Source organism: Atta cephalotes (genome assembly GCF_000143395.1).
Source record: "Atta cephalotes unplaced genomic scaffold scaffold00040, whole genome shotgun sequence".
NCBI lineage: Eukaryota > Metazoa > Arthropoda > Insecta > Hymenoptera > Formicidae > Atta > Atta cephalotes.
The window spans coordinates 465511-488673 of record NW_012130104.1 but is presented as its reverse complement, the minus strand read 5'-3'; the positions used below and the strand labels follow the sequence as shown (position 1 = coordinate 488673).

The window sequence follows — 23163 nt, the reverse complement described above, 5'->3', positions numbered from 1 at the left end:
GTGTGTGTGATATCATCACATCGAACGCAATGGCAAGAAAATCTTTACATCTTTTATGCACGATGATATATCTTAAATAAATTGACAGAACGCAATTTGCTAACCAGGATTGTTTGATTGCTCTTAGGCACTTTCATATAGCGAGACAAATGGCTGGGTAGAGCAATTTGAAGCGCCTACATTCAGCGAGGATGGTATGTCGTTTCTTCTGATATTACCGCAGATACAGAAGAATGGTAGCAATTGGCGACACATTGTGCTTGTTACGAATGCAACCAGCGGCAGGCCGATCACTACTGCCCTCACCTCCGGCTATTTCGTCGTGACGGAGATAGTATCCTGGGATAGGGAGAACTCATATCTGTAAGTATGAACAATTTATTCTAGAAATCCATGCCCCGCTAATAAGCAATATTCCTAAATATCTTAATATTTGGGAGCTTGATTTTTGCGACAATCTAATGAGCCGTTATTTCGCAGTCTTTGTCAAGTTTTAAAGTCTATATTAATATGAGTCTCTATTTTTCGACACGTTATTTTCATAACAATTAAATAGATAACTATAGCGTGACAAGTTTAAATTATATTTTATCGTACCTTGACGAGTTATGTTGATTTTAATTTTGCTGGTATTAATGTAAATTTTTAGATTAAAAATAAAGTATGTTTTTCTGAGTACGAGGAAATAATGTAGAAAATGAGAATTTTGAATTGAATAAAGATGCGTTAGTATAAAGTTAAGGAAATACATATCTGAATAAACGATATAATTATTCAAAGCTTGTATAAAAAAAGTTCTTTCAAGACGATCAGCTCAATTAATTAAAACTTCTGTGCCGATAATCTACTATTAACGATTGACGATTACATTTTCACTTCTTCTTTCCGGAAAACTTTCCGATGATTTCAGCCTTTTTTTGAAACAAATTAGGACTACGAAATTTTGATCGATTTGCTGCCGATGTACAACTTAACGGAACGAAGATAATTAAATCAGTCAATAATATATAATTAATACATATAGTTTATATATTATCTAAAATTCTAATTACGAAATAACTACGTATTACAAATAAAACTTGTCAAAAAATTAAATATATAGCATTAATTTCTTATATAAAGTATTAAAAAATTAAACTATAATGATTTATCAATTTAAAATTGATAAACTTAGTTAATCAAAAATTAATTCAATTACAGAAATCATAAATCATCTATGATATATTAAAAAATACATCACAATGATACTTATTATAAAATATTTTTACACAAGAATTATCTCAAGAATGTATTTTATTTTTGTTGTTATCTATTATTATGTTTTATTTACATTTCTATCTATGTTATTTTACATATGAATCTTTGCAAAACAAATGTATATATATATATATATTTATTCAATTTATCTTGAAAATGTGTGTATTTGTAATTCTGAATTTTTGCCAGTTTATCTAAAAAGAGGATAAGCTTTTTATTTTATATATTTCCGCTTCTCGAGTAAGCTGTAATTGAGTGAACTGTCGCGTATGCGCATATGCACTTTGTCCGGAGTACGAATTCTCGAATACAAGTTACTCGCTCTCTTCCCGGTGTTCATCCCGGCCGATGACGTTCGAAAAGATAGCGAGTGAAATGATTCGGAAATAATTTGCAAAGTGAAAGCAGAACTCTGCGACGAAGTGCGGAAGTTGCGTGATGTCGTCGTGGCTTTAGGAGAGAGAGAGAGAGAGAGGGAGGGGGATAGGGAGCGAGAGGATGAGTAAGTCTTCTCGAAGGGTTGACCTCGCCTCACAAGAAATGGCTGACTTAATTGCGCGTTCATAAATTAAACGATATCTCCGTTGAGGGAACGAAACGACTCGTTATCGTCGCACGAATTCGCTTTTTCCGCGTCTGGAAATCCGCGTCAGTCGATTAACGCTCGATAGAAATGGTCGACGGAAATCGAATTACCGTTCGCATCTTGCGATTCAGATACGTTGTTGCATTGGATGATTTCCTGCCGCGCGTTTCCTCAGGGCGCTGAAAAGACCATCGGAAGACGTTCCATTTTTCTCGAAAAAAAATTGCTTTGATCGGGCGTTAATGATGTCTGAAGTTTCGTTGCGTCATTGAGCCAAGAAGTGACTGAAACTCGCGATAGTAATTTGCGATTGAAGGGAACAGAATGTGAACGAGCTTCCCAGTTGCTTTAAAGTGTATAAACGATGTGAAAAGTTTTAATCCGATAATATTTTAGTCGAAACAGTTTAAGTTTTTCCTTTTTTCAACTATCATGCTAAAAATTATTTAAATTATAATTATATATAAATAATTTATATAGATATAATTATTTCTATATATAATTATAATTTTAATAATTTTTGATAAACTTAATTTTGCTTATTCATAAATTTTTTAAACGCAATGTTTACAATAAAAAATGTATATACTAAATAAAAAAAATTATATATTCTTTTAAAATTTATATGAAGTGATTTATATAAAATCAGTAAAAAATCAATTATATAAAGAAAATGCGATTAATCAAACAGAGATAATGATTTGAATCTCTGAGAGACGTCCCAGAAAAAATTTTGTTGAAATGTTGAAACATCCATTGCAGAGTAGCCTCGATAAATGATAAGAGATACGCTTGCTTCCAGTTTCCGCCATTAAGCGTCCACAGTCCACACACTCAATGAATTTAGCGAAGTCATTCCATTGCACATTGTCCGTACTCGCATATACAAGAAGTCGGATCTCAACGCGGACTGCATCCAGAATAACGTGCATGAATTAATCATTAGGACGGTGTAAACAGAGTACGGAATTCAGGAGTTATTCAGTGGAGTAGCGTTTGCGGACATAACGGCGTAATCAATGCGCGGAATCCGCAATACGATCGCACTCTCACATGTGTCGGAATGTATCAATATAGTATGCATGCAGCGTGTCATCGCATTAGTATCTTGAGGCGTGATCAATGCCATGTCCCGTAAATATTCCAATCAATTAAAACCGAGTTTCGATAGGAGCAAAATATTTGGGTCCATAGTTCGCAGAAGATTTTAGGAATTTAGCTAAATTGCGACTATTCATACACAAGGAAAGCGTAAAACCGTCTATAGAATATTTTATGTTCTGAGAATGTTTTCAGAATGTCCTTTTGATAAAATATATAATGTGCAGATATGTCTAATCTTCGCGATTGAAATTTGCAAAAAAACAGAGATTTAATTAAGTTGCGATCTGTACAACAAATCTTCAAGGTACGTCCTAAAAACATCCAGAGAATGTTTCACGTTTTTTAGGATAAAAGATCTGTCAAATAAAAGGTCCGTTTTTTATTCCTATATTAAATTGCATTAGAACTTTCTTTCTCGCTTTCACCAAATATCAATTATATATCTATGTCATTTTAAGTTCCACACTATCAGCCACAAAAAACAGACCTAATATGCTGTGTAGGTAGGGTCTGTACGATTGCGGACTCTCAAGTTGATCGGCCAAATGTAAATTTTTGTTAACTAGACGCAAACTGTAGTTAATTCAATGAATTCAGTTTCAACTAAAAATCTCGTTTGCGCAGTTAATTTCTGTGCATAACTACGGTTGATCGACCGAACTGACGTCTCTCCGCAGCATCCGGGAGGAATGTGCAAGAGATCTTTGTGCGGTTCGTTACCGACGGGTTAAGTAATTACAGCAACATGCGTTAATCGCTAGAGACGCCAACGAGACTTGAATTATAAGATATTAAGCGCGTTTATCGCGCTGGGATCACCGTCGCGTACTGCATTCCCGAATGAGGGATGCGCTCGAATTAACTTGCAGCATCTACCATCCTGCGTGAACAGATCGCATGGACAGACCGCAACCGGGCCGCAACAAGGCCGGAAAATGTTTGTGAGCTGCTTCTGAAAAAACTCCGCTGGTTAAATAGTGGGGCCAAATGGAACTGTCACTGCATTCTGGAGATAAATACCAGAGAGCGGTTATGCCCATTCTATTATATTAATTGCCCTTATTATTCTACTTATCACGTTGCATACTCGTTAACCCTGAATTCTGACGATGTATCTCGCAGGATATCTGTATCTCGTCTCTTTCGCGAATCTTCTTTTTCAATTTTTGCAAACACTGCATAAATCAGTTTTTAACAAATAAATAAAGAAGGGCCAAATATAATTGAGACTTATAGATTATTTTGTGGTGCCTGATAATAGTTATGTATAAATGTTTAAATACATCTTTCAGTTATATAAACTTCGCGATTCTTACTGTCGGACTTGAAATGCAATTATAAACTAAAGCTGAAATAATAACATCATAGATTACATCGATCATTAATTTAACTCTCAATTATTGTAATGAACCCATTTGAACCCGACACAAAAATTTTTGTACAATCTGTATAATTGATACTATGAGTCTTTAAATCAGGCCTGTTCAATTTTAGTTTCGAAGCCAAAAAAACAAAGCCATCGACGAAAAAAATTCAATGTGAATAAGATTTCGGGGACTGTATAATATTGATAAGAGTATTGGTCAGATGTGTATCAGCAGTTCCCAAAATCGTACTCATATTGATTTCTTTTGCATCGATGGCTTTGCGTTTTACTTCCGAAGCTAAAATTGAACAAACCTGCTTTAAATTATAAATAAAAAAACTTTGAATTTTCCTCTATCGTAAGGCGGAGGTTTATTTGTATTCTGTACTTCAAACATGATTTTTTAAAATTTAAATATAGTTTTCATAATTCTAATTGAGATTTAATAATAATGTTAACAAACATCAATTTTTAATAATAAAAACATAACAAAACAGACGAAAAATCTGAAACTTCTATTATATTGATGTACATTTGCTTCCGCCGTTTTTTTTCCGAAATTCGAGGCTTTATTGTAAAAAACTGGTTATATATTTATGATTCAAAGTATTGTCCATCGCTGGCCACTACTTTCTCCCATCTTTCGGCTAGCGTACGAATCCCGCGTCGAAAAAACTGATCATCTTTTGAGGCTATCCACGAATTGATCCAATTTTTTACTTCTTCATAAGACCGGAAGTGCTGGTCAGCCAGGCCGTGTGCCATTGATCGAAACAAGTGATAGTCAGAGGGAGCAACGTTTGGAGAATACGGCGGGTGGGGTAGGACTTCCCATTTCAACGTTTCCAAGTATGTCTTGACCATTTTCGCAACATGGGGTCAAGCATTGTCATGCTGCAAAATCACTTTATCATGTCTCTCGTTGTATTGCGGCCGTTTGTCTTTCAATGCTCGGCTCAAACGCATCAATTGCGTTCGATACCGATCGCCTGTGATTGTTTCAGTCGGTTTTAATAGTTCATAATACACTACGCCGAGCTGGTCCCACCAAATACAGAGCATGATCTTGGATGTCAAAATCACGTTCTTGAAGCCACGACACGTTCTTTCACTAGCGGCCTCACCGTAAGTATTTGAGAGCATTCGATGAGCCTCAGCCGCAGATTTCTTCATATTGAAGCAAAAAATTAAAACCTCCCGCAAATGACGAGAATTTAGCTCGTAAACTGACATTTTCAATCGAGAATAATTTTATGATGCAGACACAAATCGACTAATGTTTCTATGGGATTATGTTGACAGATGCCCAAGTTTATTGTATGACGTCTATGATCTATTTATTTCGACCACCACTTACCGCTAAAGCCATCTATAGGAAAACGGCGGAGGCAAAGTTGTATACCTAATATTTGTTCTATTATATTTGTGAATTTGATCATATTCTTTCGTAAGATCTATGTTGTGATACGCGCTTGAGGAGATCCTAAAGATGATTAGTCATATTGAAAATAGCACTTACACACAGACGATTTACGATTGACATCACTACATTAATTTCTCACTCGCGTATGTACGTTACATATACACATAAATTATAAAAAATAAATTTTAATTAGACGTCTAATTGTAAGGACAACTTTAAAAACATCACACTGTTTCTTCAAACAACTAGTCTGTGGACTATTATTTTGTAAGTATTGATTGCTTTTATATGAGCAAATGTTCTCAAAACGTGACAGCTCTAGAGCGCCATATTGGACTAAGAAATGTAAAGATCTCAATTTCGAAATTTTTTGGGTTCTCAGCATAGACTCCACCTCACAGACATGTATTAATGCATATATTTTAATCCTGGGAAAGGATTTTCAAATGAGTAAGAGAAGAAAAAGTTTTTGTTATACAAAAAGCATATGGTTTATTCGGTAATACAGATGACTTTAGAATCTCTTTAAAGGGATGCCGGAATGGCCAAATTGTCCGGCATCAGGACTTTGCAGATCGATATAAATCTCCGAATTTATTGAACGAAATAAAAAATTCTTTTACAGGATTAAAATAGATTGCATTGCAACAAAATTTGGTAATGCTGCAAGACTTTATACTAAAATTTAAAAAATTTAAAAAAGTTAAAAATTTACATTTTTTCAACTCGTAAAACTGTTACCTGATGTTTTCTTCTAAAACAAAAGCTTTTATATCTCGTGTGGACCGATAGTGCAGCATATAAGCGTATTACAAACATTACTGAATTTATGTATCTAAGGTCGGTATTCATAGTCTGTTCTTATTTCAAGACCGTTGTAAGTAATGTTTTAAGACGCTAATACGACCCTCTGATTAATACGTTCTAAGACTGTTTTTAAGACGATCTTGAATATAAGAATTGAATATGAATATTGCCCTAAGCTTAACTGTCCCTAAGATTAAAAGGTTCAAAAGAACGATTTACATTGATCTGCGTGTAATGACGTGTACACGACATGTATACGAGCGAAAATTCGGAATGCTAAATAAAGCAATAATTGTGTCTATACTGTTAAGAAAGAAGTTTGTCTTCCGTTATATATAATGAAAGCAAATTTCAAGCAGGTATTAAAAATATTTAATGTTGTCAATGAAAATGAAGTTATAAGTAACTTAAATTTAACGTTTACTTGCATTAAATTTCATGCAAATCTACAAAAATTTTAATTAAAAAATGTATTAAATTTTATAAAATTTTATGAAAAGTACATCAAATGTTTCATGTACACAAATACACTTTTCAGTTGTAGATACATTAAATTTAATTTAGTGTCATAAAATTGAATTTAATTTATATAACTAAAAGTACATAAAATTTCATGACATTTTTAACAGTGTAGCAATAGATGTTTGATTTTACAAGAGATGGCATTGCAATATGTATTTGATAAGGACAGATGAATGTGTTTGAATGAGACATAACGATATAAATTATGTATAAGAAATGAATAAAAGATGATTATTATGGAATTAAAAAAAGTCTGTACTATCGACTTCGATCAAATTCAGTTGTTGCTCCAGCATCCCTTTAAAATATTTCTCCGGCTACAATTGAGCTAGAAAGTTAATTGCGTGCAATCTACGAATATACCTCTCTGCGCTCTCTGAAGAGAGAAATTTTTTAAGACGTGTGTACACACACACACACACACACACACACACACACACACACACACACACACACACACACACACACACGCACGCACGCACGCACGCACGCACGCACGCACGCACGCACGCACGCACGCACGCACGCACGCACGCACGCACGCACGCACGCACACACACACACACGCACGCACGCACATACACACACACACACACACACACACGTCATATCACGAACACTAGTCTGCACTGAAGACAGTTGAAATATGGCAACAGCACATTCTTGTTTCGTCGCTCGGCATGTGATAAGGAGAATTCCATCAAATTAGCAATTTAAATTATTCAAATTTAGAGACGGCACCGTTCGGCCTTCACATTTTTTTTTATAAGATTCCTATAATATTTCTACATTACATATTTATTTTTTAAAGAAATCTGTAGAAGATTTTCGCTACAAAGTATTAAAACGTTACTTCGACAAGACTTGATATATGAATTTTCGTGTTAGAAGCTGAAACTTTGAAGGTGAATATCTTTATTTCGGCACTGCTAGAGTCTTTGAAATTTTAATCATATATAAATAAAATTATTTTAATATCTAAATTAAAAAAAGAAAGAAAAATTTCTCGGAGAAACTTAATATGCATTCCGTATTGATTGATTGCGCGCTCATTTGGGTGAAGATATTTTGTTTGGAGAATTGAATCTTTCTGGATAAATATATAGAAAAAGGGCATCACCTCTAATATCCTTGATTTTGACATATACTGTCAAAGTCATTACCCTGAGTTATCTCCAATAGGTTTTAGGCGTCGATCACTATTTGTTAAAAAGTTATTAACAAAAAAGTTGGAAAAAGGACGTCTCCTTTCTATTATATGGAACAGAAATTCTTTGCTAAAATATATTTTACGATTTTCTACGTGAAACAAGATTCATCCCTCCTGCCAAGGAGTGCCAATTTTTCATGCAAAGCGATTTCCACCCCAGTTCCCCGCTGTTTCACGGGCCCATGACTTCCACGTGAAGCGACTTTTTCTCCACTTTTCCTCCCTCCCTTTGCCAAGGGTCGCACGACTTTCCACGCGAAGCGAATTTCATCCCATCTCGTCAAGTTGCTTAGCGTGAAAAATCGAATGCCTCTTAGCAGAGGGGGGAAGGGGATGGGTTGAAAGTCGTTTCATGGGGAAGTGTGCGCCTCTGAAGCAGGGAGAGATGGAACTCCCTTCGCATATAAAATCATTACGTAAACAAGGAATGGAATATTTTTAAAATTTTTAATATTAGACAGGTTTCCTCTGATTTGATCATTTAAAATGTCTCCATTGATTTTAAAGATATGAGAAAATATCAAAGCAGAAAATTGTTCGATTCGAAGAAGCATATATTATGACTAACAAATTTTTCTCAAGATCATTTTTCGAGATTTTAAGACCATCTCCACTTTTTTAAATGTAATTGTATGATTTTTTTTTACACAATATGATTCCTCTAATTATTTTATATAAATATAAAGATTCTATATAAATATTTAAGTGATGATATAAAAAAAATAGTTTACGAGACATTATACTTTATTCTGACACATATTGACATAAAATATTAAATAACTCGAAAACTATTAAGGGAATGCTGGAGCGACGGCTAAACTTCGAGGTCGATAGTACAGATTATCTTTTTTAAATTTCAAGTTCAATAATAGTGACATCTTTAATTCATTTCTTATATTTTCTTATATTTATTATATATCATTGTGTCTCAAATGTATTCATCTGTCCTTATCTAATACATAACAATCTCTTGGAAGATCGAACACTTACTGCTGAGACACAATTATTATTCTGAGTCACAATTACTATTCTGAGTCACAATTACTATTCTGAGTCTTCGCTCATACACCATTGTTCGTATATACACCATTTGCAGATCGATATAAATCTTTTCGTTTTTAATCTTAGTTTCATGAATTCAGTATTGTACACGTAATATGCTTGATATGCTGTTTGGTCCACATGAGCTATAAAATTTTTGTAAGAAAACATCTACATCAGGTAATAGTTTTATGAGTTGAAAAAAATGTAAATTTTTTAACTTCTATTCTATTTTAATAAAGTCTGTTGCAGCACTACTAAATTTTACGTCTACCTTAATCCTGTAAAAGGAGTTTTGATTTCATAAATTGATTTAGTAAATTCGAAGATTTATATTGATCTGCAAAGTTCCGACAATTTGGCCACTCCAGCATCCCCTTAACTTTTTTATAATTATACTTTTATGAACAGAATAATGAGATGAATCAATTAGTGGAAAAAAAACACGTAGTTGCTTATTTAAAAAATTGTTCATTTTGCATACATATACTTTTAAAGCAATGTGTTTTCTTTTCACCAAATGATTCATATCATTATTCTGTTCATAAAAGTATAAAGATACGATCATCAAAAAGTTAATAGTTTACGAGTTATTTAATTTCATTTTATGTCAATTTGTGCCAGAATAAAGTATAAAATCTCGTAAAATATTGATTTTTTTATATCACCGTAATATTTTTATATTCAAAATAATTAGAGGAAACATATTGTGTAAAAAAGATCATACAATTTCATTTAAAACAATGGAGATAACCTTGAAGTCTCAAAAAATATGAGAAAATTTTTTGGTCGTCATAATATATATATTCTTTCGAATCGAACAATTTTCTTTCCTTTGTATTTTTTTGTATCATTAAAGAAGTAATTTAAATGATCAGGTTAGAGATAACAATATATAACAGAAATAAGAGGTCATTTTTTTCAAACCTTTTTTGTTAATAATTTTTTAACGACTAAAACTTGTTGGAGATTATTCAGGGTCATAACATACCTTGACAGCATATGTCTAAGTTAAGGTCATTGAAGATGTTCTTTTCTATAGGAATAGATTTAAACCACCAAACTTAAATTGTAATAAAATTCAGGATCTCAAAACAAACAAAAATTTTTTTCCGCACATATGCTCTCAAATGCTTTGTTCAAGAGATATTTTTGAAGTTATAGAACTATTATGTTCAGCGGACTCCCACAACTCTTTCTTTTCGTGAAAATCTGGAAGTCGTCAGAATATAAAGACAATACGAATAGTTACGAATACAGTTACAAATAATGGATAAAAGTCGTTAAAGCTTAGCAAAAAGCAATAAAAAATGTTTTCTCCTATGACAAATTAAAGCAAAGATTCTAGTATCTCTTTGTAAATGTCAGCCTAAGATAAATTAAAAATCGATGTACATGTGCGAACGTGGAACTAAAGAGACGATGACGCTCTCCTTGGAGATAGTGACTAGAAAAAGCAAAATAAAAACATCAGTTGAATGCGCGCAGGACTGCCAAAACATTTTCCTAACAGTCAAGTGCGAACGATTCTCATGAGTCCGCAATCGTAAAATCTAGAATTTGAGACGCGATATTTAGGGAAAGGTATTTGATGATTCCGTGCCGACGCTGCACGTGCGCTTTCTCATAAATTTTAAAGTCATAAAATTAAGGATGATATTTTCCTATATTAGATAGATTCTGGTTAACACTTTCCTCTCTCAAAATCTTGACCAATCCTATTATAGAATGAGAAAAAGTCTTATCTAATTCATAAAACTTATTACACTAATCAGAGGACAACTAAATAGGGCAGATTAATGTAAAAACCTTGTTTGCGCGGGATTCTCGAGGGACTTTTTTGATTTTTCTTTTGAAGATCGGAATTTTTTGCAACTTATTTTCTAAGACTATTCCGGACGATACTTAGTCTAAAACCTTAGAGACAGTATGGGAGAAATCAGCTAGCTCGCGTATCTGGCCGGAGCATTGCCACTTTTGGACCAAGGGAATCTTCTATCAGGGCTCCATCGATATCTATCTCGCTGCTTGTCATGGCTAACCGAGTTCTGTTCATCTCGGCTATACTATCTGTCCCAGACAGTAAGTCATCACTTAGCTATTCCCTAGTTCCTTTTTGTGTTGAACAATTCGTTAAATGGCAAACACTTGCAATGTGTTCATACGACGTTTCAATCCCCTATTATTATCCTTCCGCAGAGATTAACCGACTACGACAAGTCGCCTGTGTTCGTCCGAGTGTTATCCAACATATTTCCAATGAAGCCGAACTGTCCCGGGTTCAGTCGCCGTCAATTTTTACAGAGACCGAAATTTCGTATTCTTCCATCTCCAATCCTTCTCCTGATTTTTTATACGATATCTTCCGATCCGCATTTCTCCTCTTTTCCTTCTCTCGAATTGCCACTTACGATCTAACAATCTCTCAATATACCTTGTAAGCATCCCCTCTGACTAATTTAACGAATATACTTCTGCTAAACCCTTTCTTTCTCCTTTTTCACAATGCTAATCAGTTGTTAAACCACATGACTTTCTCACCTTTTCTGTTCGACCATCGAATAAGCAGTACGAATGGAGGGCTCTCCTTCTTGGTCTCTGTATAACACCTTATCCTTTTCTGTCCACTCACCTTTCAACCTTACAAATCTTTTCAGCACTAATTTCCTATTCCTCACGTCCCTTACAACCTTTCCATTCCATTCTCACGCTACACATAAACAAACACACAGAATAACTTTTCAACTGAATCATTTTAAATGTCCATTTTTTAAAGAATGTATTAATATTTATTTATTTTTATTGTTAATTATATCATATAATTAAAATCCGGGTGTGTATTAATTTTGCATATATCTCTTATATTTATCTTAGTTCTCTCGCGATTGCACTTGGTCCTCTCTCCGATCACATGGATTAAGTTTCAGGACCGAAAGGACACACGAATTGATATGTACATCTGGCGTTAAAGTGCCTCGTGGCATGCTAACTCAGTTTGTGTCTTTTAAATAAGTGCGTTCTCGTGAGTCCGTTCAGCGGAGCGTCGACCTCGAGAGAGATTATTTTGTTCTTCCGATTCCGACTCCTCGAGAGTGCCAGGAAGCGAAGTATTCGATTTGCACCGCTCCTTCCTTAGTTTCCCTTGCGGTCTGGAGGACGCGATCAAAATTCGGTTCCTGCTGCATTCATCTCTTCAGCTCCTTGCGTGTGGAACTTGGACGTAACAGAACTGTAGAAATAAATAATGTCAAAATAATATCGAAATAAAATCTATTCTCTTTATTACTTTATTGCAATAATCAAAATTTAATTATTAACCGTTTTTTTTTAAATGATAATGTCCAACTCTATTCCTAATCCAAAATCAAATCTTCTTGGGTACTTGTTGATGAATTTTGATCGAAATACTGCAATATGATGTTCTTCTTTGATTTTGCAGTGATGCAAAAATTTCATCAATCCGGGGAAACATATTAAATAACCCAATTTCCTTTAGTCATTGTGAAGTGTTAAAGAGAATACTGATTTATCCTGCAATCTTCTGTTCGGAAATCGCGCAGCGTTTTTTTTTCATGGCGATTTCCGATAATGTAATAATTTGAGAAAAATATCAATACCTTTATAAATTTTATTTTATTTCACCGAATGTTAAGGATAAAATTACATCTGGGTGGATGATTCTAAATCTCGGATAATGATTCTGAACGCAGCAAATAGACTGTGCGCCAATCGAAATGTTGGTTACTTCATTAAGCATTCGATTTATTTGCGCGCGCAGCGATTTTCTGAACTGTATTTCAATAAAATTTACCAGCATGGAAATGTTCATAATGAAATCACATGTATTAATAGAGTGGAAAATATGATTATTGGTGCTAGACAAGACAAAACAATATCTTTGTCGCTTTCAAAACAAAATATAACTAATGGGGAAAATGTGTGATCAAATTTTATACAAACTACAACTAACTGAAAAAGTGGAAAGTTCCAAGTTTTCTAAAAGACCAGAGATTATTGAAAAGAAAATTGCGGAATTTGTAGCAAAAATGATTCGTGGTTTTCATTTTGAAAAAGATGAAGAGTTACTTTTGGTGGTGGAATGCATCATACAAGATGATATTAACATGACTAATTCTAAAATTTCATCATCAAATTATTACAATTGACAATTAAAAATCAATAAATTATTACCCAAAATAAAAATTGTCTTAATATTAATTTATTTGAAATGTATTATATTAATTACTAATTAATTTCGATATAATGACTACATTACAATGATTCGTTAAAAAAGTTGAAAATTAATTTCATTTTTGAATAATTAATAAAATATATTTTATATTAATTATGAATTCTACTAATGTATACATTTTTGCAAATAGATTATTTGAACATACCGATTACATTGGCATTATTTCGCTTATGTATTCTAATAAATTATAATAATTAATAATTAAATATTTTATTTTAATTAAATTATTAATAATTAATAATTAAAATTTATAAATGATTTATAAATGATATTTATAATCAATTGGTGATGAAATATTAGAATTAGTCGTGTTAATTCTTCTTGTGTGATGCACTCTTCCACCAAAAGTACAATAATTCTTCATTTTCTTTGAAATAAAAATTACGAATTATTTCTGCAACAAATTCTGCAATTTTTTTTCCAATAATCTCTGCTCTTACAGAAAGCATGGAACTTTTCACTTTTTCAGCCAGTTGTATTTTGTACAAAATTTGATCACAAATTTTTAGCTCCTCAGTTATATCTTGTTTTGAGAGCGGCAAAGATGTTGTTTTGTCTTGCTCTGCAACAATAATCGCATTTTCCACTCTAGTAGCATATGCGATTTCATCATTTCTATTGTTTTCGATGGTGGTAAATTTTATTGAAATACTTCTTTAGTTCGGAGAATCACTGCGCGTGTGAGTGAGTCGAATACTTATTAAAGTGAGCAACATTTCGATTAGCACGGTCTACTTGCTGCATTCAAAATCATCATCCGAGATTAAGAATCATTCATCCAGATATAATTTTACCCTTAACATTCGATGAAATGGTAAAATTGCAGAAAAGGGGAGCAATCGCCCAAGGTCAGGTTGCTGTCAAGGTCATGACTCTAAGTAACTTCCAATACGTTTTAGTCGTCGCTCGTTAAAAAGTTATTAACAAAAAAAAGTTTGAAAAAATAACGTTTTATGTCTGCTTAGGAGCGCACGATTTCCACGCAAAGCATCTCTTACCCCACTTCCCTCCTGATTGAGGATGCACAACTTTCACGCGAAGCGACTCCTATCCCATTTCCTTCCCTGCTTGGGGATGCATGACTTTCACCCCACCTCCTCTCTGCTTGCATGATTTCCACGCAAAGCGACTTTGAAAGTCGTGACTTTGAATGATCTCCAACAAAACTTCAAAAGTTGCTTCATATGGAAGCCATACGCCCCTAAGCAGGAGGGGGGGAGGAAGAAGTGAGGGAATTGCTTTGCATGGAAAGTCATTACGTAAGGAAGAGTATAAAATAATTTTTAATATTATATACTACTCAACAAAAAATAGAGAACAAAAAATAGAGAACTCTGGGACACGCTCAAAATTGCGTAATATTTAGAACACCATAAAAACGATGTTAATTTGAAGTATTATTTATTTTTATTAATCATTTTAATTTTAAATTACTTTTGTAATTTTTCTTACTCGATTTAGCAGCGCCAAGTGTTTTTACATAAAAAATTTTTCAATTTTTTTTGGGAGTACAAATAAGTTTCTGCCGTTTGCAAAAGACTGCGGCCATTAATAAACTATAGTTAAAATTGTTTGATGTAAAACGACATATCGTAAGATTGGACATCCGGCAACATCATAACCTTGAAATATTAGCGAATTTGTATCAGCATCATATATTTTTTTTTGTACGAAAATGTCGAGTTTTGAGCCGAATAAGTCATTTGCGGGGACTTTTGATTTACTTCTTTAATTTGAAGAAACCTGTTGAGCTTCATAAATTGCTTGTAGAAGCATATGGTGATGCTGCCTTAAGTGAGAGAAGTTGTCATGAGTGGTTTCAAAAGTTTCAGAACAGTGAATTTGACATCGAAGACAAAGAACGTAGCGGAAGGTCGAAAGTGTACGAAGACGCGGAATTGGAAGCATTATTGAGGATTCGTGCCACTCGTTGCCAATGCAAAAAGAACTTGCACTTACATTAGGAATGACTCAACAAACAATTTCATATCCTTTGAAATCATTGGGAATGATTCAAATCAAGGGAATTAGGTTCCATATGAACTGAAGCCGAGAAACGTTGAACGCCGATTTTTCACATGTGAAATGCTGCTTGCAGGCATAAACGAAAGGGTTTTTTGCATCGTATAGTCACTGGTGATGAAAAATGGATCCACTACGATAACTCAAAGAAGAAGAAATCATGGGGATCACCTGGCCATGCTTCAAGTCGAATATTCATAGAAAAAAACTCATGTTGTGTATTTGGTGGGATCAGCTTGGTGTCGTGTATTATGAGTTGCTCAAACCAAACGAGACCATTACTGGGGCTCTCTACCGAACACAATTGATGAGATTGAACCGAGCACTCAAGGAAAAAACGCGTCCACTACTACTTCAGGCATGACAAAATTATTCTCCTGCATGATAATACTCGACCACATGTTGCGGCGCCAGTCAAAACCTACTTAGAAATACTCAAATAGGAAGTTCTACTCCACCCGCCGTATTCTCCAGACATTGCTCCTTCCGACTACCACTTCCGATCGATGACGTATGGCCTGTCTGAGCAACACTTCATATCATATGAAGATATCAAAAATTATATCGATGATTGGATAGTCTCAAAAGATGAAGCGTTCTTCCAATGCGATATCCACATACTACCAGAAAGATGGGAAAAAATAGTAGCTAGCGATGGCCATTATTTTGAATAAAACATGTACCGTTCTTTCACAATAAATGCTTAATTTTTGATAAAAAAACGGCGGAAACTTATTTGTACTCCCAATAAATTAAATTTTTTATTTTATAAGGTTAACTCTTCAATTTTTTGTGATAACACTTAAATTAAGTAAGATAACGCAATTTTGTGATAATGTTATTAATATTTTGAAGGAGAATTAAATAACCACTACTTTAGTTGGAAGAGAAAGTGTCTTTGAATGAATTGTGACATAATAATTTCATTTAAGAGGAATTTGAACCATATGGATTGAAATAAGAAGATCCTTCAATAAAATACAGAGCTCAGCAAAATTTGCACTTCTCGGCCGATTTTCGACTTGGTTCCGCCTTTCGCTATTTCCCTCACTTTTCGCCTCGCGCGCAGTCCAAAACTGTCGCTCGATGTTTAGGAGTATAACGCTCGTAAACATGAGGTTCATCCATTTTTCATTCTATATCTTTTTTTTTTCGTTCATTACATAACTAAGATAGAATGAAGCAACGCATAAGCGCTCAATCTTAAGCGTCCTGGTGTGCACGAAAAAAAAAATAGAATGAAGTTCATAGCGTGAGCACCCAAAGCGGATGGACTTCGTGTCTACGAGCGTCATACGCTCCTAAACGTTGAGCGACATTTGGACTGAGTGCGGGGCGAGAAGTGAGGGGAATAGCGAAAGGCGGAGCCAAATCGAAAATCGGCCGAGAAGTGCAAATTTTGCCGAATCCTGAGATATACGAATACTTAGGTTTCATTGTATAAAAATTAAAGATAGTACCATTTGGATTAAGTAAAAAGCTAGTATTACTTGGATTTTATTTTGATAGTATAATTTAACTTGGTGCCACAATTGTTGATATCAAATTTTTTATACAAATGATACATATTATTAGATTAATATTCATTATTTTTTAATAATATAAAGAAATGGAATTTGGGAACTTGACCCCAATTCTTGATATCAAATTCTTTATAGGAATGATATATATTATTAAAGTTAATATTATTTATTTAATTTGATATCCGAATTACATGGAATTTAACTTGTCGTCAATTGTTAATATCAAATCTTTTTTATGAATTATACATAAAATTTTGAGAAATTTAACTTGGCGTTAATTTTGTTGATATCAAATCTTTTATATGAATGATATCATTAGAATTAAGTAAATAATAAGAGACAGTATCATTTATGTTTTACTTTTTAATTTAATTTGAATTTAACTTGATTGGTTAAGCTTCTGTGTTTTAATTTTTCATTTGATACATTAATTTTTATCGAAGAGTAATAATTTTTGACAAAGAATTAAAATTGCGATTACTTGAGTTGGAATAAGATCTTCAATAATAATATCCTTGAAGAAAAATTAAAGCTACTATCTTAATTGGGTTGAATACTTAGATTTTATTCGAGAAATACGTATGCTTAACGCCTTTTTTTACCTTTTTTAAAAGATAAATTTGTACTGATCAACATTTAATCGCTCGCCTTTTGCTAAAAAAATCGCGAGTTGCCTTTCGATGATTTTGTTGTGCATTCACAAAAGCAATTTCACGATAATAAAACATTATTTCAGCAATTTCACTACAATAAAATATTATTTTGAAGCTCTAAATTTTTGAGTTTCGCCTCCGATGATTATTGAAAAAATCCTTGACAGATTTAATGTTTTAGGCAGTGACAATTTTGAATTTAGCAACTTTAAAATGGATCAACTCAAGATCCTTGTGACGGCGCTTGCAATCAGTGATGCTGCCTATCAAACTGAAAGAGTTGTTCTTTTCAAACTGATTTAGGAGAAGGAATTTTGCGTGTTCAACGATATTCGAAAAATCTATTACGCATGCGGAACGCATTGCAGATATCGTGCGCGAAAATCTGCATTTGGAAGCTATCAAGCATTCTGATTCTAAATAAAATGGAAAGAATTCTCAATATTTCAACGAAGAACACGAAGAATCATTCAGAGAAAGAAGTTAAATCAAGCTGCACAGAGCTTATTTCTTGTCGGGGTTGTGTTACAACTAATCTCAAAGAATTTTGCCGGCACGCCCATATTTTTTCAGCACGCTTTCTTCTTCAAAGAAGCTGTAAATTTATCTCCTGTTTCGAATAAAACTGAGTAACTTGGCTAATTCTAAGCTTCCATACTCCGAGAGTGATGTTCGACTCTGAACGTTTCTTAAGGCAACGACTAGAACTAAAAAAAATCTTCTAAAGAAAATCTTCATCCCAGAAGATTCCATCCTAAGTAGAGGAGAAATTTGTGATATGCGCGCCTTAACTGCATCTCGTATTGATCGATTAAGCGCATTAGTCTGTTGCTTGTTGGGCGAATACGTTTTGTTTGAATTTAATGAATTGAATCTTTCTAAATCTACGGAATTTTCTAACCCAATAAATCTTTGTTTATATTATATCGAATTCGAATGAATTTCTGAAATTTTGCGCTATTCAGCAACATTCTCAGCGAAGGGACTCAACAACCTAAGTGCCAACAGAGTAAATTTGATTCGTAGTTAAAATAATAATGAAATTTTTAGGTGCTTGTATATCAAATTTAGTAATTTATCTCGATAATGTCAAATTAAAAAGCAATTTGAACCTTCATTTATCTGCTTTTATTTTAATTTTTAGCGATCGCATTTCGATGAAGCGCACATTCTGCTTTAATTATTAAAATCATGAAATGTAAGAGCCGCGCCGCGTAAGTCACGCAATAGTAAAAATCCAAGCTTTGTCTTTATAGGCTGAACCAACAATTTCATTTCGTTTTTTTAAGAAAACAGGCATCGTGCTTAAAAAATCATAAAATGCATGGGATAACTTCCCACAATAGCGTTATCTAAAATTGGACTTGCGACTGACAATGGTTGCCTTGCACGCAAAACTAGTTGTGCACGATAACTGTCTATTTACCTAGCCATATTTTCCGCGAGGATAACAGAAGAATTCGTCATCCATCTGGAGCAATTTTGCCTCTTTAAAGAAAATCATTTCTTTTTTTCACGAAATCTCTAACGATGCACTTTAGATTAACAACGATAAGACGCTATAAAAATCGTGAATCTCAATCGCGACATAAAAATCGCGACATTGCTATTAACTATTGCATCTTAGACAAAGGGCATTACGCCCTTTTTTTCGGGATATAAATAGAGGTCCCGCGGAAGCGCTGAGCGTCAGTACAAAAGATAACTCGAATTATGTCAGTACTCAAATAAATTCATCCAGTTCGCATCAGTTCGTGTAAAATCAGAGCCTTGATTTGTCGCAGTGCTCATTTACGCCGTGTGCTCTCTGAGACCATCCAAGTCTTTGTTCTGGACTACCTTCCTAGTGCTTTTGCGCGGACGGCGGGCCTTTTCATCGAGCAAATATCCACCTGAGGTTTTATGGATATACCAAGTAATCACATGCAGCTAAACAATAATTGTCATTCCATCCACTTATTCACATCTCCCCATACATATAAGTGCGTGCGTGCGTGCGTGCGTGTGTGTGTGGATAAGAGAAGAGAAAAACAGAGTTATTGGGAATTGGAAGCGAGGAAGGTGGTGCAGGAGCACATTGGAACTAGGTCCTTGTATAGAATGATGTAAGGGGTGGGGAATATAAATTTCCGGGAATATAAATTATTAGTCCTATCCTCTTCGTTGGAGGGGAGGAATAAAATCTAAAAAGCCAATCCCGTCAATCGATACGGGATCTGATATGGAGGAGATAGGAGTCGATCTAAAGGAGGAGAGGGAGGGAATCGCTCTTCGAGAAGGACAGGAATAATTAAGAACCTCCTAGATTGAGTCTAAACTGTCCTTCCATACCCTCTCGATTCTCCCTCACTGTCTCCTTGACCAAATTCTCAAGGATTTGGATGTAAGAAGTATAAGGATATAATATTAATTTAGTTTTACATAGTTTTTATTTTGAAAATTGACCATTGCGAAAACAAATAATAATTATTCAAAAAACAAAAAGTGTGTATTTTTTAAATATAGAACTGATTTTTACAAAAAAATTATTAAAACTATTTAATTTATATTTTTTACATTACTTCAAAAGCTGTATTTCTGGATTAAAGAAAATTCAATAATTGATAATACCATCTTCTTATTGATAAATTCAATACATAAAATATCTGCAATGATTTTTGAACCATAATTTTTTAAATCTAATTTGCTGACATTATGAAAGCATTATCATGAAGAATTATTGCAAAGAATACTAAGACCTCGGTAGTCTAAAGGCTTAGGATGCTTATTAATATCATTTCGAAGATGCAAGTAAGCATAAAAAATTTGTTAAATTGCTAACCAATTTAATTCGTGATATTACTGTGATAGTTTAGTAGAGTTAGCCTTTTCAAGACCGAAAAATCATTTCGATTCGCGTTTCTGGGGACTACATACGTAGTATGTAAATTCACATAAGAATCATACAATCATTTAAGATCTAGCTAGACCGTTTAAGACTTCGATTTTTATAGTTTGTGTTATCACACATATATGGTCCTATAATATATTAGGTGTAATTTTGCTTCTGCCGTTTTTTTTCCGAAATTCGAGGCTTTATTGTAAAAAACTGGTTATACATTTATGATTCAAAGTATTGTCCATCGCTGACCACTATTTTCTCCCATCTTTCGGGTAGCGTACGAATCCCGCGTCGAAAAAACTGGTCATCTTTTGAGGCTATCCACGAATCGATCCAATTTTTTACTTCTTCATAAGACCGGAAGTGCTGGTCAGCTAGGCCGTGTGTCATTGATCGAAACAAGTGATAGTCAGAGGGAGCAACGTCTGGAGAATACGGCGGGTGGGGTAAGACTTCTCATTTCAACGTTTCCAAGTATGTCTTGACCACTTTCGCAACATGGGGTCGAGCATTGTCATGCTGCAAAATCACTTTATCGTGTCTCTCGTTGTATTGCGGCCGTTTGTCTTTCAAGATGCTCGGCTCAAACGCATCAATTACGTTCGATACCGATCGCCTGTGATTGTTTCAGTCGGTTTTAACAGTTCATAATACACTACGCCGAGCTGGTCCCACCAAATACAGAGCATGACCTTGGAGCCGTGAATATTCGGTTTGGCCGTCGACGTGGAAGCATGGCCGGAACTCCCCATGATTTTCTGCGTTTGGGATTATCGTAATGAACCCATTTTTCGTCCCCAGTCACAATGCGATGCAGAAATCTCTTCCGTCTTTGCCTTTCAAGCAGCTATTCACAAGCAAACAAACGCCGTTCAACATCTCTCGGCTTCAATTCGTACGGCACCCAATTTCCTTGCTTCTGAATCATTCCCATGGCTTTGCGGCGTTTTGAAATGGCTTGTTGAGTCACTCTCAATGATCGTGCCAATTCTTCTTGATTTTGACACGAGTCTTGCTCAAGTAATGCCTCCAATTTTGCATCTTCGAAAACCTTCTCTCTTCCACCGCTATGCCGAACTTCGACGTCAAAATCACCGTTCTTGAAGCGTTGAAACCACTCACGACACGTTCTTTCACTAATAGCAGCCTCACCATAAGTATTTGAGAGCATTCGATGAGCCTCAGCCGCAGATTTCTTCATATTGAAGCAAAAAAATTAAAACCTCCCGCAAATGACGAGAATTTGGCTCGTAAACTGACATTTTCAATCGAGAATAACTTTATGATGCAGACACAAATCGACAAATCGACAATGTTTCTATGGGGTTATGTTGACAGATGCCCAAGTTTATTGTATGACGTCTATAATCTATTTATTTCGACCACTACTTACCGCTAAAGCCATCTATAGGAAAACGGCGGAAGCAAAGTTGTACACCTAATATAAATTTAGACTCAGAATTAATATAAAATAATAACGATAATATATATATAATATTCAAATAAATGTTTCTTATTTATAACAATGATAACACTTAATTCATAAGTATTTGATTGACGATTACAATTTGATATTATTTGCGAAATAAGTGAATTGTAAATGAAGTTGACTATAGACACAATAGCCGAGCATTCGCGAGCGCCTGCAAGCGCCCGTACCCAATTTCAATACCCGTACCAATTTTGCCAATTCCTGTTGTAATGGATTTTTAAATTTTATTACAAGCAATCGTAATTTTTTTAGAAAATTCTTTAGAAAATTGTTTTTTCTCTCCAAATGTGGCTTGAGTAACGAAAATGCAAAGTTTTTAATAAAATTGAACCTGTAAATTTTTGAACTATTGTAAATCTATAACTACTAAATTATTTTTATAAAAAAAATTAAATGAAAATAGTTTTTGAAATTTTAAGTCTTACCTAGTGAGTTTTGAATTCCTACTGCATACAGAATATAAGCATTTACTGACATCATTCCTAGAATTGCACAGAAAATTGCTAGTGGCCATCTCCGTTATACGATTGTACTATAGTTAGCACATTTTTGATCCATCAAATCTGCCAGCTTTCGTTGAATTATAGTTGTTGATGTCGGGTTTACTATTTTCAACAATTGAGATTGAATGATGCATGACTGAAATAAACAGAACAACTTTTTCTTGTTTTGGAATATAAGATAGCAATGTCATATCTTGTGTAAAACCATAACAGAGAAGAATTTACTGATCTACTCTTTTTATTTATTTTCACGAACTCAGGTGGAACTTCTTGCTTATTTTTTCTCACGGTTCCTAAGTTAGGCCTCTTTTTTTGCAACTCTTGAATAATCTCAATGCAAAATCAATTGTCAGCTGTTACATTTTTGTGAGAATTTCAATTGGTTTCACTAATCGTAAAACTGATTGACTTGGGATACTTATTTTTTTCAACATTTGACAGAGTCATTCCATCAGAATCCTTTCCGCAATAAATATAACCATTATAGACATAAGATGTCTTTACATCCCTCAGCAGAATCA

The 23163-nt window shown here is 34.1% G+C and overlaps 1 protein-coding gene across 1 annotated transcript in view; it reads left to right on the top strand.

Moving 5' to 3' along the window:
• LOC105622139 (venom dipeptidyl peptidase 4) overlaps positions 1–23163 on the top strand; it is a 250397-nt gene that overhangs the window by 84251 nt on the left and 142983 nt on the right. Inside the window, exon 6 of the mRNA XM_012203573.1 lies at positions 128–363. Coding sequence (XP_012058963.1) covers positions 128–363 — 236 coding nt within the window. The remainder of the gene's footprint in view (positions 1–127; positions 364–23163) is intronic.